Below are 17,695 nucleotides of genomic sequence, written 5' to 3' on the forward strand. Positions count from 1 at the left end.
TAAATATTGGCCTCTGGTATGACAGCTACAAAACAGAACCCCCCTTGGACGCTGGGACGTCATCAAAGCTCCCATCCCACCAATTTCAGTTAATCTCAGGATGTAATTTTAAATGTTTATTCTCACATTCACTTTTGTGTCATTAAAAAATATAAAAACATTTGTTGTAAAGGATACCACTCCATCGAAGTCATCACCGCACCAATGCAGAAGTTGTTTTAATCTAGTTTTATATTTACCGCCAGACTGACTTTCACCAATAAGGGAAGAATAGGTAGCAAAAATAACACCCTTTTTCACGCTCCCATTATGTTTGGAAGAAATTTTTCCATATTTAAACTAAAAAAAAAAAAAAAAGAAGAAGAATTTAACATATACATTTTAATCTCTGAAAAATTTATCCCACCCAAACTTCTATAGCAGGAAATTGGTGGGTCCATCATGGGTTTTAGGGAAGTCAAAAGAGCCCCTAAGACCACACACGAAACTTCTACGTATGTATAAACACACACATGCATGCATCTACGTTTATACATATACACACAACTTCATGACACAACGATCTAGTTTTCATCAAAGTCTTAAAAAAACTTTTTTTACAGATTTTATTCATTTTATTTGAGAAAGAGAGAGAGAAAGAGGGCGCGCACACGCATGAGGAAGGGAAGAAGAGGGAGAAGCAGACTCTCCCCTGAGGAGGGAGCTCGATGAGGGGCTTGATGCCAGAATCCTGGGATCAAGATCTGAGCCGAAGGCAGATGCTCAACTGACTGAGCCATGCATGTGCCCCACAAAAAACCTATCCACACAAAAAAAATACAAACCAAACCCCCCTCCAAGAAAAAAAGCCACAATATTCACTCTACAAAAATATTTATTGTGCACTCACTGTATGCCAAGTCACTATAATTAAGTTCTAAGGCATATATAAAAAATTATTATTAATAGCTAATATAGCTTTCCTTCAATTACATGGACTAAGAAATCGAAAATATTTCTAGATCCCACTTAAATGTTTTTAGTTTTGAGCTGTGAGGAATCATTCAAGACAGAGTACTTTACCTACCAATTCATGCAGTCATTCCCACCCAAAAAGGCCAATGATGAGAAGGGCAACAGTGAACCAACCTAGGGCTCACATGGAAAGTAGATTTATATTTACTTATTTTCAAAAGGCTAACGGGGGGGGGGGGGGCGCCTGGGTGGCTCAGCCGTTAAGCGTCTGCCTTCACCTCAGGTCATGATCCCAGGGTCCTGGGATCGAGCCTCTCATCGGACTCCTTGCTTGGCAGGAAGCCTGCTTCTCCCTCTCACACTCCCCTTGCTTGTGTTCCCTCTCGCTGTCTCCCTCTGTCAAATAAATAAATAAAATCTTTAAAAAAACAAAAAACAAAAAAGGCTAACAGGGAGGTACCTGCAGGAACTAAGTCTGCCTATTCTATCTACCCTTGTAACTCCAGCTCTTGGTACACAGGAGGTCAGTAAAGATTTGCCAAATGAACATGAAGATTCCTAGCACATTAAACTATGCTTTAGATACTGAGACACATTTTCTTCCACTGGACAGAACTGTTTTAACATGAATACAGGTACAGATATAAAAATCCAGCATATATACAAATATCCAAATCAGTCTCCAAACCTCAACAATTGTCTATGTACTACCTGTCCACACAGCTTTACTACACTACACCCTTATACTCACAGTTAGGAGTTTCAGCCACAGAAAGTTACCTCAGAAACAAAGACAAAAAGAACACCAAAGACAGAGAATAAACTCCGTAACAGAGACACAGCCCATTTTGTTTGCCACTACATAACCATACCTGGCATAGTACTTGATGCACATTAACCAACAACAGTGGCTAGCACTCACTAACACTTTCTGTAAAATAATTCATTTAATCCTCACAACAATTCTACAAAGTAGAAACTGTTATTCCCATCTCATAAATGAGTCAATATTTACTGAATGACTAACCAAATAGAAAACTTTCATACCTTGTTTAATGAATGAACCAAAATGTTTTTTGCTCCAATATCCCTCAAATCTCTTTCAGCATCATACTTTAAATCATTTGAAACACTGAACCTGCCACATAAAAAAGAAGAAAAAAAAAAAAACCACACAAATTAAATGCAAATTTCATCAATCTAGCAGTATTCAGGATTAATAAAAACAAAGCTTGACACTTAAAAAAAATACACCTACTCATTAAAACCCATCTCACATGTTAGGATAACTATTCGCTAAAGAAAGCTTCTACAGTTTTTGGCACTTACCATAACGCTCTTTTTCTACTCAACAAGTAATTTTCATAGATAATTCCCGCTATTGTCCTTCCTTTTCCTACACCAGCACCATCACCTATTAAGAAGCCAGCACGATCTCCATTAGGTAGGAATGTTTCATGTTGCTGAAAAGAGAAAGCTGATGATTAATCTACTCCTTTAGATACTGTGGTGATCAGTCTTTGAAACACTGTTGTAGGAATATATTAATGTGATCTATGTGTATACAAATGGCACACGGTCTGGCTCAGTATGGATACTTTATATTTACTATGTATTCTTTCTGGCTACACTCACATGCCAGGTTTAACTCAAGTTACTGAGGTTAACAAATTGGTGAGCATTCTTCTGTATCTCTTTCAATGTCTGCATAGTCAAATACAAACTTTTAATCACACATAAATATGGAGGATGGGTAGCTGTTTGGCCGTTACTTATTTTTCAGAAATGGAGTACAAAAGAAATCCTCTCAAGAAAACCGGCATAACTAATTCATGGTTTTTGAAAGCCAGTAAAACACCCATATAGTAACACCACAGTTCATTCAAAGAGCCACCAGTGTATGGGATTTTAGATCCTTTCTAGCATTCAGCAACCAGGGTTAAAAGAGCTACAACAAATAGTCATCCATCCATCCATCCATCCATCCATCCATCCATCCATCCATCCATCATCTCCTTAATATAAATATATTCTTAACTGAATAGTTCTATTGGATAGACTCACAATAATGGAATTGTAAAGTCAAAGGATATATGTATTTTTTTTTTAAGTAAGCTCTATGTTCAATGTGGGGCTAGAACTCACGACCCCAAGACCAAGAGTCATGCTCTATCAACTGAGACAGCCAGGCACGATAGGATATATGTATTTTTAATTTAATTTTTTTTTAAAGAGAGAGGAAGCACGTGCATGAGAGCTGGGTGTGGGGAGAGGAGCGAGAGAATCTTAAGCAGGCTCCACACCCAGCACGGAGCCCGACGCAGGGCTCGATCTCATGACCCTGAGATCATGACCTGAGTAGAAATCAAAAGTTGGACACTTAACCAACTGAGCCACCCAGGCACCCCACATTTTTAATACATATCCAGTGAATTCCAAAAAGGTAACATTTTTCATTTCCAGTAGAAATGAACCCCCTGCATCCATGCTACCCCTTTAATTTTTTAACACACGAGGGGCACCTGAGTGGCTCGGTTGGGTGTCCAACTCTTGATTTCGGCTCAGGTCATGATCTCGGGGTCATGGGATCAGGCCCTGCATTGGGCTTCACGCTCAGCACAGTCTGCTTATCCCTCTCCCTCTGCTCCTCCCCCTGCTCACGCACACGCTCTCTAAAATAAAAAAGTAAATAATTTTCTAACACATGAAACTTTTGTAAAAACCACAAGCACAAGTTTTCATTCAAGAAAAATTTACCTTTGTGTTAAAGCAACTATATTACACGGACTAGGATTAAAAAATAAATATATTGTAGGTAGTTATGAAATATTGCTTACCTGGGCTGCATAAGTAATTGCCTCAAGCTGTAATGCTGATAACCAGCCATTATCAATGGTTTCTTCAGAAATAGATGTTTTGTACCAAACATCAGGAGGAGTAACACTGGATAAAGAACTAGTTTCCACTACAGCATCTGGATGACGTAGACCAATTTTTACTAAATGAAAATTTAAAAATACTTCATTTTAATTTTTCTAGGTAATAATGCTCCCAGTTTTATTATATAATATTGCCATATATTTTGCTATCACAGAGAAAACAAAAGTAAATAACTATACACTCCAGGATTCTAAAAAGGCACTGGTAGGTGGTAAATTACTATCTGAATTTGATAAAAGGACCTATCTATCAAATACTTACGGAGTAAGTATTAGAGACCTGCTCATTAAAGAAGATCTAAAAAATATCAACTTAGCTCATATCACCAGGTTCTCCAGTAGCAACAAAACATAATCCTAGATTTGGAAATCTATTTGAATGAATCATTCACTTGAATTAGTAAAACAAAAGTTTGTAATATAATTTTATTTTGAACGGTATTTTAATGGAAATCTTCGCTAATAAATTAAACAGCAACTAATTCCTCAAAATGCATTATGTGAATAGTTTTAAATAAAGGCCAGCAAACTTTTTCTATAAATAGACAATTAATATTTACAGCTTTGTTGAGCATCTGGTCTATTACTGAACAATGCCACTGTAGCAGTGTAAAAGCAGGCACAGCCAATAAATAAATAAACTCATGTGCATGGTTATTTTCCAATAAAACTTAATATAAACAGGCAATGGTCCAAATTTAGTTTGCTGACCTTGGTTTAAAGGGCCATAGATAAACTTTCAATTCTTTTATGAAAACTATTATTGGGGTGAGGGAAACCACTTAACCACAGATACCACAACTTAAGGTTCATTTTTTAAAAATTTATATATGTATATATTATTTTTAAGCAGGTTCCATGTCCAACATGGGGTGTGAACTCTTGACCCTGAGATCAAGAGATGCTGAGATCAAGAGTCGCATACTCTACCAACTGAGCAGCCAGGTACCCCCTACAGTTGAGGTCGATACACAGCTGGTAAACAGAAATTTTGAGTTTAAGTGGTAATATTAGTGGCTTTTTATAGAAACTCAGAATACATAAAGGATTCTAGCCACAGGTTTTTTTCATCCTTTCACCCCCACATAACGAAAAAGTGAACATTTTTACATCAAAGCTAAAACTATTAATTTTCAATTTGACATAGTGGCCACTAAAAAAATAAATCATGGTTGTTATGGAAAAAGGGGCAAAACTGTTAATGTACACCACTGAAATAAGTAGCACATTTTATTTTTAAGATTCCCATGTTTTTATGCTTTGCTTGTATAAAGTATATAAAGCTAAGATACAGATTTATATCTCCACAATTTACTATGATTTTATAATCACTGCTGATATGAGCAAAATTAACTTGAAACAAAATAAAACCCAAGTTTTACTCTTGAAAGACTTCAACCGAAAACAGTTCTGAGTAGGGAAAATAACCCACAGTAAAATTTGCATGTAGATATTTTAAAACATAGTACAGTTTAAAATCTATTATAAAGTTCTTGTCAAATTCTGAGGTACCCAATACTGACAGATCTTAATAGACGATAATATGCGTGGGAAAGTTACTTAAGTTTAAGAAGAACCCAGAAGTCTTTAATTATTCTGACAGATCCCAACAACATACATTTTATCGGCATATACTCTGCATAGGTTTCTGCATGACCCATTTCTTCTTCATCTTCTTCCTCTGGTTCATCTTCCTCTTTCACAACAGGGACCTTCTGTAACACAGAGGGAGCATAACCAGAGACTGGAGGCCTAACCAACACACAGAAAAACTCTTCTGTAGGAATACTGAACAGTCTTCAATCTTGGAAACATGACATACCACTTCCATATTCCCTAAAATCTGGGTCACACTTTGCATCTTCCGTGCTTCTCCAATGAGTACAGATAATCTGTGACTGACCTAACTCTCATCCCTAACACACCACTGGTCACTCACTACAAGGCTCCACCATCCTTCCAGCCACCATTATCTCTAACTACTTTCCCCTTCAATATTGCCCACCACCCTCCCTGATGCCCGGAACTCTTTCTAACCTCAGTCTTCATTTCAGTTCTAGGAATAGAAAGACCAAAAGATTTGGGGAGAAAAAGTGGATGAGCCCCAGCAGCTCATCCTACAACCTCAGTGGTAGAAACTCTGTTGAAGTTACACATCCCACCCTCATTTCAGTGCACCTTCAATTAAGCTGTCTTCTTCCCATCGGACACTGAAACCAAAGCCCCAGAAAACTCTGGGTTTTAAAGGTTCTTCTGAAGGACAGAGAATCTACTTCAGACACATCTGTATCTCCAAATAATAATCATATGTAAGATAGCCATAGCACTTACTCTCCAAACCCTGGCACACCCAAAAATGCAACAGGGAGCTATCAGTAACTACACCAGGAAAACAGGAACGAAGAGAGACTGTCCCGGGCAACTTGAGTGAATGGTTACCAGTCACATGTTCCTTTGTTTCTTCACAGAACCTTAAAGGATAAAGTAGGGAGGAATAGGGGAATAGAAAGACCCTGCACTAGCCTCCTTTCACTACAAGTAAAACCATCAGCGAAGCTCTTTATTAATGTGCTTGTTCAATAAAAACTACAGAGAAAAAGCTGTAAAGCCCAGCATATATAGAAAAGAAGAAAAAAAAAAGAAAGAGAAACAAGTCAGGACCTATAAGCAATGCCAAGGACAACAAAGCCTTGAAAAGTAAGGGCAAGCTTTTTGATTTCTTTTTCTTTAGCCTAGAGTATGATGTCACATAGATGATCAATAAAAGTGGGAAAGAGAAGGGAGATGATAGGTAAACATCCAATCAACACCAATCCATGGAATCCTCAGGAAAAAAATCTAAAACAGCTCTGAATGCTCTTACAAAGTTTGCCAAAATGAAACTCAATTTCAGAAACAGTAGACAAAGCGGGGTTGACCAAAGAAACAGATGTAAATCCCCATTCTGCTGTTATTTGTGTGGCCTTAAGCAAATCACTTAGAATTCTGAGTGCTCCCCATCTCCACGTTCACCGCTTTCCCCACCTATCAAGTACGAACACATACGAAATGACCAGCCTCCTTCCTTCTCTAGTGCACCTTCCCGTACCTGAATTCAAAAAAAAAAAAAAAAAACAAAAACTTACCAAGAGTGTAACTGGAAGATAAGTTGGTGATACTGTCTGGTCACAAAATCCAGGAACCAGACAAGTAAATTTCTATGCCAGTCAAATAACAACTGATGGTCACCAAGCTTAGGGTCAAGGAGATAATCATGAGAGGGAGCGGGGAAAGATTGTGGTACCTGGGGAAGGCCCGCCCAACACACAAAACAGGTGTTCACTACTCAACTTGAGGCATGTTTAACTAGGTGGGGAATGTGGACCCAGGGTTGTCATGTACTCCTATTTTTCAGGAGAACCTGGAGATCAGGATCTTTATGTGGTAGCAACAAACTGAAAATTTTTCATAATATTGTGGAGGCCAAAGAAAACACATCTGTCAACTGGCTTTGGTGCACAGTCTCCCAGTTTCTAATCTCTGCTAGATGTTTCTTTTCTTTGCTTTTTTTTTTCTTTAAAGTAAGGTCTATTCCCAACGTGGGGCCCGAATAAGACGTCAAGATCAAGAGTCACATGCTCCACTGACTGAGCCAGCCAGATGCCCCGTTACATGTTTCTTAACTGCAAGGACAACATAGAACTCTTGGCGTATTATGGGCAAACATGGGCTCGACTGGGAACCTGAGCATTACGAACATTTCTCAAAGAAAAATGCAATCTTACTTTCTAAAAATCAACTTCCACATAAGCCGCTGGCAGAGAACCATTAAGTAAACTGGGTCCTGCCAGCATTTATTCTCCTGGTCCCTGTTCAAAAGCTCAGGCACAGATTGCTGTGCTGTCTTTCCAATTCCATATTCCATCCCCAAGTCCTAACAATTCTTTGGTATTGTTACATGCAGTCATCTCCTATTTTCCTTTTTTTCTTTCCCCTCATCTTTTTCCAATCCTCTTTGCAATCCCCCAAGTTTAGTCTCTTAATACTTCCCTTCCGGAGTACTTAACCAACTTCCAACCTGCCTCTCTTCCCCACCTGACTCATCTTGAATCACTAACAGGATCCTCCACTTCCAGGGGCCCCCACTGGTGCTGCACCAAGTCCAAAGTCTTTTTCTTTTTCTTTCTTTTTTTTTTAAGATTTATTCATTCATTGGAGAGAAAGAGCACACACATGCATGCAAGTGGGAGGGTGAGGGGGAGCAGCAGAGGAAAAGCATCTCAAGCCGACTCCCCACCGAGCCCGGATCTCATGACCCTGGGATCATGACCTAAGCAGAAACCAAGAGTCGGATGCCTAACCAACTGAGCCACCCAGGTGCCCAAAGTCCAAACTCAACTCAGGACCCTCCACAGTACCAAAATCAACCATTCCAACTTCCTCCTGGCTTATTGCCATCTAAGCATATAGCCACCACCTCCTCTGTGCCTACTAATGCTTTAGCTCCCTTCCTAAAATGCCCCCTTACAGTCTGTTCAAACTCAGCACCCAATCTCTGTTATACCTGCTCCACAAAATGAAGTCTTCCCAGGCCATCGGAGTCCAGGGAGACTTCCTCTTCCTCCAATTTCATAATCCTAATTGTGAGTATTTAGTGTACTTTTTGTGAGTATTTACAATCTACTTTTTGCTGTACTTTATACTACTTAAACCATATGCTTGTTGAATTGTATGATTATGGAAGGGGGAGCCATGTAGTATACTTCTTGTACAAACCCACCACATACACGCAGTTTTATACGCATGACAATTATGAAATAAATGTGCAGAGTTAATTAACCCAAGGCATTTCCAAAATTGAAGGAAAAAAATTACTCGTAACTAGAATATTGTATGATCTGACAGCTCATAATTATCTATATATTCAGGTTCAATCCCAAAACAGACATAGTTATCAAATAGTTTGGTTAACTCCACATTGTCTTTGTCTCTGATCAGATGAGATTCACAACAAAAGGATGTCAGTACTGCGTGCAATACTAAACCTTATCAAATATGCAAGCTACCATCAATCGCCTTTAGTATGTCAGTTTATGTTAGAGATTTAATGGTTATTCATTAGTTCATGTGGTTGAGTAGCCCCCCTTCACCCAAAAACAAGTTTTCTGAGGGTTGTTTTGGAGCACTTTCAGCCAAGCATACTTTCATGCCACACAATACAGATGCAGCTTCTGAAACTCACCATGGTTGGAGAAAAACTCCTCATTTTCATGTCGTTTATCCATATTCTTGCTACTTCTTTATTAGAAGACTCTTTCTTTACTGTACCATTGCTTACATCAGCTGAGGGGGAGAGTTATTAGATTTTAGAACAAAATCTCAATTTCAAATTGAGTTTTAAAAAAATGTTAAATCTAAAGAGTCAGTAAAGTTTACCCACTTCACAAACCAAACAATACCACCCTGTCACTAACTTAAATTAAGCGTAAGAATGAAAACATTCAAAGCTATGTTATCATGGAGGTAAGAATTAACCTTAGAAAACAGGCAACTTAAACAGAAATGTGTTGAGAACTAGTTATGAACACTAGCTCTGGTTAGGGACACCTTAACCAGAAGTGTTTGATAGTTTATTTTAATACAAATACCAACAGCCAACATTACTTTGGGACACTTTACTTGGTTCATCAAAAACAAACAAACGAGAATAGTGTTAACACCAAGACAGAATCAATCCATCTGAGTTGGTGATACTTACTTTTGAGGCAAGTAATTATTTCTTGGAAGAAAAAAAATTGGGGAACTCTATTTTCCTCCTCCCCTCAGAAAAAAGATCCAATCAATCAATCTTTTCTTCTTCTATACCAGTGGTTCACAAACTCTTTTTAGATACAGCAAGAGAATCCCTCAATCCGAGTATCAGGCCAAGCAGAACTGCTTGACTGAGTGTCTAGAGTCCCTGTAACCAGGCTGCCTCCCTGAAGCACCCACCTCAGGTACTGGCGACTTCTGAGACCAGTATGAAAATCACACCAGAACGACTAACATCTAATCTATTCTACCAAAGACAGGGAGTATATGGGAGGCCTGTCACTTGGGATTCCAAAATGACTACAACTGAAGTGTTAACAAAATAAGGAGGCTGGAACAGAGGTACCAAATTTAAGTGTTTAATGTAACTGCGGGAGAGCAAGTGAACAGTGAGCAGAGTACAGAACTGGACCTCATGCGAGAGAAAGCTCAGAACCCGAACAGAGAGCCAAAGGGCTCAAGGCTCCAGAAGGGCCAACACCCACAGATAAGTGAGAGGGGAACATGCAAAACCTCGCTCTCTGCAGTTTCATACTTTTAATGTTCTTCCCTTCCAGTAAAAAGATGACCCTCTACTACACACAAAAGTACGCTTACCTTTGGCATCACTTACATGTTTCTTTTTTAGCCCTGGTCTAGTCTGATAGTTTCTCAGGCTTCTACACAAGGACGGCCTTGATTTGCAGTTCTTTGTTTTTCAAAAATTACTCCACTGGATGTGGGAGACATTACTGTACTAAGCATTACTCGATCAGCTCCAAACCTATTGTTCTGTTTTGCTTTCTGAACTTCCCTCACAGTAACATAGTCTTCTCCTTTAAATTATGAGAACATGTGCTGATTTGAGGAGTGGAATGCTCAGGAAGCCACTCACATAAAAGCAGCAGGATTTCTCCTCAAACCTGAAGATTTAATGATAGCTGCTTCCACTAACTAATGATCATCCAAGTCTCCCAGGAGTCATTCCAGATCCTGCCCTACACCCCAGCTAGGTCAGGGCCATGGTCTGCTCTCTATGTTAGAGCAGAGTAAAAATCACCCCTAAGACAGTTAAAATGACTTCTCAATGGGCATACAGTTGCCAGGTTGCAGTTAGTTCAGGACAATGACCTTGAGAGTAAACTACAGCTATAAGGGCACAACAGTATGGACTCAAACAAAAGATTAGATTATCTGATATTTTAAATTACATCTGTCACTGCAGACAAAGTTAGTTCTACATCACCCTACAAATACTTCTTGGCCATTGTGTTAGAATGTCCCAGCCCTCTACTTCACAAACACAAACACAATTTCCAAGCAGTCCATTCTGCCACAAAATTATATATTGGTCTGTATCAGATGTTAAAACTTATCTCCCAATATTAGAAAAACAAAGCAGCTGCTTGGAAAGAGAAACTGTTTAATACCTATCAGCTCATTCCAAAACCCTAATAAAATGCTATTTATGTACTAGTATAAATCCTCAGGAACCTCTATTCTATCCCCTTAATCCAAACATACAATCCCAAAAAATTTACTTTAAAAAGAAAAAAAAAAAAAGGCACCCATTCCTACCTTAAAACTATAAAATAGTGGTCAGCTTAGAATATAACTGAGGTCAGTTATCATTTCCAACTGTGCCCACCATGGTACTGTTACATAACAGGTACCCAAATACACTTCAGCTGAATGCAGAAGGAAAGGAAAGAATATCCCCCTTAACAGTTCATGTTTTTCAGTTTCTAAAACTGTACTACTAAAATTTGATGTAACCAAGATTTTAAAATACACCTAATAATTTTATTTTACCCTTAAAAATGACCTTACTAAATATGAAGCTTCCTCTGAACACTATAAACTATAACCTCTTCCTGCCCCACACCTCATTTCCAGTTTCTCTCCATGGTGCTTACTCCTTTCAGACACCCTATATGAATACTTATTTTGTTTATTGTCTCTTTCCACTAGAATGCAAGCTCCACAATAGCAGAGATCTAAACAGTTTTCTTCCCAGCCACGGCCTCAAAATCCCAGAACAAAGGGCTTGGCACATAGTAGGCACTCAATAGGTATTTGTTGAATAAATGAGCAATAACAAACACTCTAAAGGAAAACAATAAAATCTATATTCTTTATCGATAAACTCTCTAAAAATGTAATCAAACCACTGTTGAACTTTTCCCCTTTAAACCCTATGCTCATGGTGACAGTTTAACAACTCTGTAAATACATTAAAATCCACTCAACCATGTACTTTAAAAGGATGAATTTCATGGTATATACAATATATCTCAGTAAAGCTGTTTTTTAAAAAAGGATTATATGGGTGCTCATTCTTTAAAACACACACACACACACACACACACACACACACACATATGCACATATACAGTAAGGGGCGCCTGGGTGGCTCAGTTGGTTAAGTGTCTGACTCAGGTTAAGGTCCTGATCTTGGGGTCCTGGGATCGAGCCCTCCCCCCCCACAATGCTCTCTCTCAAATAAACAGATAAAATCTTTTTTTTAAAAAGTGAATTATTTTATAATGAAAATGTATGTATCTTATTTTTTTAATAAGATTTTTATTTATTTGAGAGAGAGTACATGTGAGCAGGGGGAGGGGCAGAGAGGGAGGGAGAGGGACAAGCAGCCTCTGCACTGAGCACAGAGGTTGGCACTGAGCAGAGGCCAATGCAGGGCTCAATCCCAGGACCCTGAGATCATGACCTAAGCCAAAATCAAGAGTTGGATGCTCAACCGACTGAGCCACCAATGCACCCCAAAAATGTATGTATTTTAAAAGAGAATTTACTAAATACACAACTACTCACAAGCAATGAAGCCAATGACAGGCAAAATAATAAAACTGTAAAAGTCAGAGTTAAAGCAGTCAAGTATCAGTTTAAAGCTAGTTACCTCATGCATGGTCCAAGGACCACCAGCAAGAGCATCTCCGAAAAGCTTGTTAGAAATGCAGAATCTTGGGCCCTACCTCAGACCTACCAAATCTGATTCTGTTTTCGAACAAGATCTCCAGGTGATTCACAGGCACTTCTCAAGTTTGAGAAGTACTGATTTAAAGAACCGAGAAAATGTTAACCAGTTATTCCCAATATATAAAACCGAGATCTCATGGTGTTAATTAATGTAGCCACCTGGTAAAATTCCACACTTCATTTCAAGGTAAATGCTAGGGCTTCTGAATTTCTCCTTCCTTTGAATTGTATAAATACTGTAATTGTACAGTCATGCAGGTATGTCCTTCACACTCAGTTGTTTCAAGACCCAAGGAAACCCTTAAAAACACACTGACACATCTTACCAACAGGGGCCAGCTGACACTACTGAAAACAGACTTACTAGCTGCTGTTGCAACTGGCTGAGCAATATTAGCTGGTGGCTTCAGTTTCATGAGTTCATTCAGACTATTATTTTTTAGTAGATCCTTCAGCTGAACCTGGTCTTTTGAGGGTGCAGAGGTCATGGCATTTCGTACTGCTGGTGCTGAGACTGAAGGGCGTGTGTTTGCAGTAGTCTGGATAAATTTTGTTAAAGTGATGGTCTGCCTATTCGTTGTTACAGGCGGTGTTTTAGTCATTACAATTGTAGATCCCAGGGTTGGAAGCTGATTTATTTGATTCAGCACAAATGTTGTAGTAGATGGAGGCTGCTGCTATAAAAGAAAACCATAACACATCAGACCACTGAGAAGTACTGTACTCTCTAATGTGGCTTAGATCCACAAACACGGGAGGCCATTTAAACATCTAAAACTGACTTTAATTCTTACCTAAACACTGGCACTGTATTTTTAATTGAACATGCCTAACTATAAACTACCAAGTTAAAACACACCACTTTGAGGGGGAAAAAAAGGTATAGTAATAGTGTGACATTTTCTATAATTGTCAGGGGCACCAAGCATAAAATGGGACTATCTTAAGCAAGCTGTGATGTGTAGTAATGCTATGTAATACAAGGACTAGGAACAGAAAGAATTTCAAATCCCACCACCGTCCCAACTGGGTCAATAACTTTAGGCAAATCACTTCTCACCCCCAAATGCCCAGGCTTTCTGGGGTCCATTTTCCATTGCTAGCATTCTATGATTCTTGTCCAATGCTTTGTTTGCTATCATACAGACTATACGAATGTTTAGAATTTAAAAGATAAAACAACCAAGCAGAGTTTTAAATACCTATGTTGCATAAATGATCCAGCCCATCCACCAGTATTACATATTGGTGATAATATAGGTACTACCTTTGAACCTAAGACAAAGCTACACAGCATGTTATTTTTTACAGTTGGGGGTAGAGGGGGACATTAGGAGTTGGACAAAAATGCAGGGAAAAAAAAGGTCAAGATTGGGAGGATAACAATGTTGTCTGTGACTACAATGACTGAAGTATAATCAAGATATTTTTAAATTTCAGTCTATTTCTACTTCCTTTCCTCCTCAAACTATTTATTTTTCCATGACTCCAATAACAAGATCCTTACAGATCACCACTCATCACTTTTATTTTTTAAAGCAGGCAGCTTTGGGGTGTTTGGCTGGCTCAATCGTAGAGCATGCAACTCTTAATCTAGGGGTTGTGAGATCGAGCCCCATGTTGGGCATGGAGCCTACTCTAAAAAAATTAGTAAAGCAGGCAGCTTTTCTGTAATAAGATTTATTTATTTAAATAATCTCAACACTCAACATGGGGCTCAAACTCACAACCCCAAGATCAGGAGTCGCATGCTCCTCCAACTGAGCCAGCCAGGCATCCCACCACTTACCACTTTTAAATAAAACTCTCAACAATAATTTATCATAAGTTATCAATTTTTTAACCAGGTTGTCCAATAATTTTATACACTAGGCTTAAGTTAATAGTTGCTATGTTTAAGGCAAAATCAGAGAAACTCTATATTTAAAGCACAATTACCATTATATAAAAATCACACATACCAATGGACAAAAGCTGAAATCAACAAGTAAAAATGAAAAGTGTAGCTCATCTTTACTTCATGAATTTTGTATCATTTACAATAAGTAAATTCAAAAAACTTTGTTTTGTCCCAATTTATTTTTATTTTTATTTTTTATAGATTTTATTTATTTATGTGACAGAGAGAGATAGCGAGAGAGGGAACGCAAGCAAGGGGAGCGGGAAAGGGAGAAGCAGGCTTCCCGCCAAGCAGGGAGCCCAATGCGGGGCTCGATTCCAGGATCCTGGGATCATGACTTGAGCCAAAGGCAGACACCTAACGGCTAAGCCACCCAGGTGCCCCGTCCCAATTATCTTTTGGTCAACGTAACTACGAGAAGAATGAAGAAATGTTTTATCAAACAGGAGCTGAGAGTAGCATATTGGAAAGTAGCAAAAGACAACTGGTAAGATAAAACTACTTCGTATTACGGGTTACTTTCTTACTCTAATTCAAAACCATTTTAGCAGTCATGCCAAATGCAAATCATTCTTACCCTAACATTTAGTAGGGCTGGAGTAGGTACTGTCTCTGATTCTGGTTTAACAGGAACTGCTGCTTCAGTCTCCAAACCTAGTTCTAATGCACTAAGTGGCACGGACTAGAGAGCAAACAACATCAGAGAAAGAAATAAAAAATGATGGCAGTGAATTCTGTCTCAAGAACAAAAGATATATTTATTAAAACAAAAAAGATGTCAAGTTTCACACTCAAACAGATTGTAAAATCTCTGATACCAGGTATGAACTAATAATCTTTGCAAGTACATCTTCATAAAACTATACTGACACCAGAATCTTATTCTTACTTTCAGAGAATGTGTATAGTGAGACCTCAGAAGAGGGCCCCTATAAAGTACAAAGACAACTAGTAAGGAGATTAACAAACCCCCCACAAGAGCTCTAAACAATTCCTTACTTTTATTTATTTATTTATTTATACACACACACACACACATATAAAATCTCACAAGTGAAGACTAATATAAAAATAACATACACGTGCTTACTTAAAATTATGTCTTAATAATGTCTATTTCTATAAATAGAAATTAAAATTAAGAAACAATCTACTTTTTACAGAGGCTTGGGAAAACTCTTACCTGTTGAACTGAAGGAGTAGGTGTTGGAGTTGCAAGCCCTCCATCTCCCCCATCAATATCAAAGAGGTCATTCGGACTAATTCCACTCTCACTCAAAGCAGCAAGCAGTAAATCTTGCCCTGGCTCCACCATCTTTAGAACAAAATATTTAGTATTAACATTAAAAACTTAAAATGCCAATTAACTCTCTTCTAAATACAAACCATCATCTTCTACCAGATCCATCCATTTGCTATTTATGAAGAATCTGCTACACATCAGGCAAGAAGGATGAAAGAGAAAGTCTGATTCCAAGAAATTCACAACAAGATGAAAAGGACAGAGAAATATGTAAATCACAGCAAGAGTGTTTGTGTTCAAAATGCTGTGGGAACAGAGAAGGAATGCTGAACTTTGCCTGGGGAGAAAGGTTACAAAGACAACCGTGGAATTGAGTCTCAAGGAAGAAATCACCAGGTGGATAAGGATCTTCTGAACAGCGCATTCGAACTTATGGAGATATGAAAGACATTGGCGCTCTTTAAGAACAATGGTTAGAGTAATTCATCGTTGGTATGGATGTTCAGAACAGAAATCCAAGCCTCAGGCAGGTGATGACAAGAGATGTGGAAGATATCACCCACAACCTTGTATGCCATACTAAAGAGTTCACTTAATCCCATGGACAGTGGAGGTCAGAAAAGTTTTCAGATAGAAAACTGCATGACATAGTCAGATTTGTGACGAGAAAGACTACTCCACGGAAGTATGGAAGCAAACTGAGAATGGGTAGAATAAGACTACAAGCAGGGAGACATTTTAGGTAACTGCTGCAGCAGACCAAGACAGAGATGATGTGGGGCGCCTGGGTGGCTCAGTTGGTTAAGAGTCTGCCTTTGGCTCAGGTCTTGATCACAGGGTCCTGGGATAGAGCCCCGCATCAGGCCCCTGCTCAGCGGGGAGCCTGCTTCTCCCTCTGCCCCACCCTCTCCCCCTGCTCGTACACGTTCTCTAATAAATAAATAAATAAAATCTTAAAAAGAGAGAGAGAGAGAGATGTGCTATAAGTGTAGGGTGAAGAAAACGGGGGGGATGAATTCCAAGATATTTAGGAAGGATAATTCATAACACCAAGTTTATATAAAAGCTCAAAATGCAAGAGAATAAGAAATACACAAAAAAGCACGAGTTGATGGATGATTAAAGAGAAAGTGAAAAAATAAACACTGAGCCCGGGAGACATATAGAGTTTAGCGAGAGAAAATACCTATTTAGGAGCAAGGAAATACATTTTATTTAAAGATTTTATTTATTTATTTATGGGGGCGGGCAGAAGGGGAGGCAGAGGGAGAGAATCTCAAGCAGACTGTGTGCTAAGTATGGAGCCCGAAGCGGGGCTCAATCCCACAACCCCGAGATCATGACCAGAGCCGAAACTAAGAGTCAGACGCTCAACCGAGCCACCCAGGCGCCCCCCGCAAATACATTTTAGGTTTGGGTTTTCTTGATACAATATATCAAAATAACTTACCATCAAAATGGATCCATTTTGTAAGGAGAAAAAAAGCTTAACAGAACTTTCTCCATTTTTAACATCTGTCATTATCTGAAATAAGCAATTTATATGCATAAACACAGAAAAAGTGACTGTACTTGTTTTTCCCAAAAAACTAATTTCATGTTACATAAATAATACACTAATCTTTAGCTAGTTCATTTGTTCTCAGGCTGTGTGAAAGAATTAAATGTCAGTGCTTTCATTATGTCTTACAAAAAGAAAAGCGTTAGCCTCTGTGACCATGACTTCCAACATCTAAGAACTACTGTTTACATGAAAGTAAGATCTTTAACAGAGAAATCCTCTACTAGGTAGGTCTGTGTCACATGAGCCTATATATCATTTAGAAAGAAGTTCTAGCAGAAACATGAATGAGTTTAAGGTAGAAACCACAGATACAGAAATGAAACTCAAGG

General features: G+C 38.6%; 1 protein-coding gene across 4 annotated transcripts in view; it reads right to left on the minus strand.

The window, feature by feature from the left end:
* The window catches only part of SBNO1 (strawberry notch homolog 1), a 54,405-nt gene that overhangs the window by 29,762 nt on the left and 6,948 nt on the right, over window positions 1-17,695 (minus strand). Inside the window, exons 2-10 of one of the 4 annotated variants that reach the window (XM_045778445.2) lie at window positions 15,743-15,874; window positions 15,137-15,241; window positions 13,024-13,333; window positions 9,115-9,215; window positions 5,512-5,608; window positions 3,792-3,952; window positions 2,284-2,417; window positions 2,002-2,092; window positions 178-339 (exon numbers count right to left, since the gene is read on the minus strand). In XM_045778445.2, coding sequence (XP_045634401.1) covers window positions 178-339; window positions 2,002-2,092; window positions 2,284-2,417; window positions 3,792-3,952; window positions 5,512-5,608; window positions 9,115-9,215; window positions 13,024-13,333; window positions 15,137-15,241; window positions 15,743-15,874 — 1,293 coding nt within the window. Of the gene's footprint in view, window positions 1-177; window positions 340-2,001; window positions 2,093-2,283; window positions 2,418-3,791; window positions 3,953-5,511; window positions 5,609-9,114; window positions 9,216-13,023; window positions 13,337-15,136; window positions 15,242-15,742; window positions 15,875-17,695 lie in introns of all 4 variants that reach the window. The other 3 variants (XM_045778454.2, XM_045778431.2, XM_045778462.2) reach the window with 3 other exon arrangements.

This window comes from Ursus americanus, chromosome 30 (genome assembly GCF_024610735.1).
Source record: "Ursus americanus isolate L20-20 chromosome 30, mUrsAme1.1.p, whole genome shotgun sequence".
NCBI classification, from domain to species: domain Eukaryota; kingdom Metazoa; phylum Chordata; class Mammalia; order Carnivora; family Ursidae; genus Ursus; species Ursus americanus.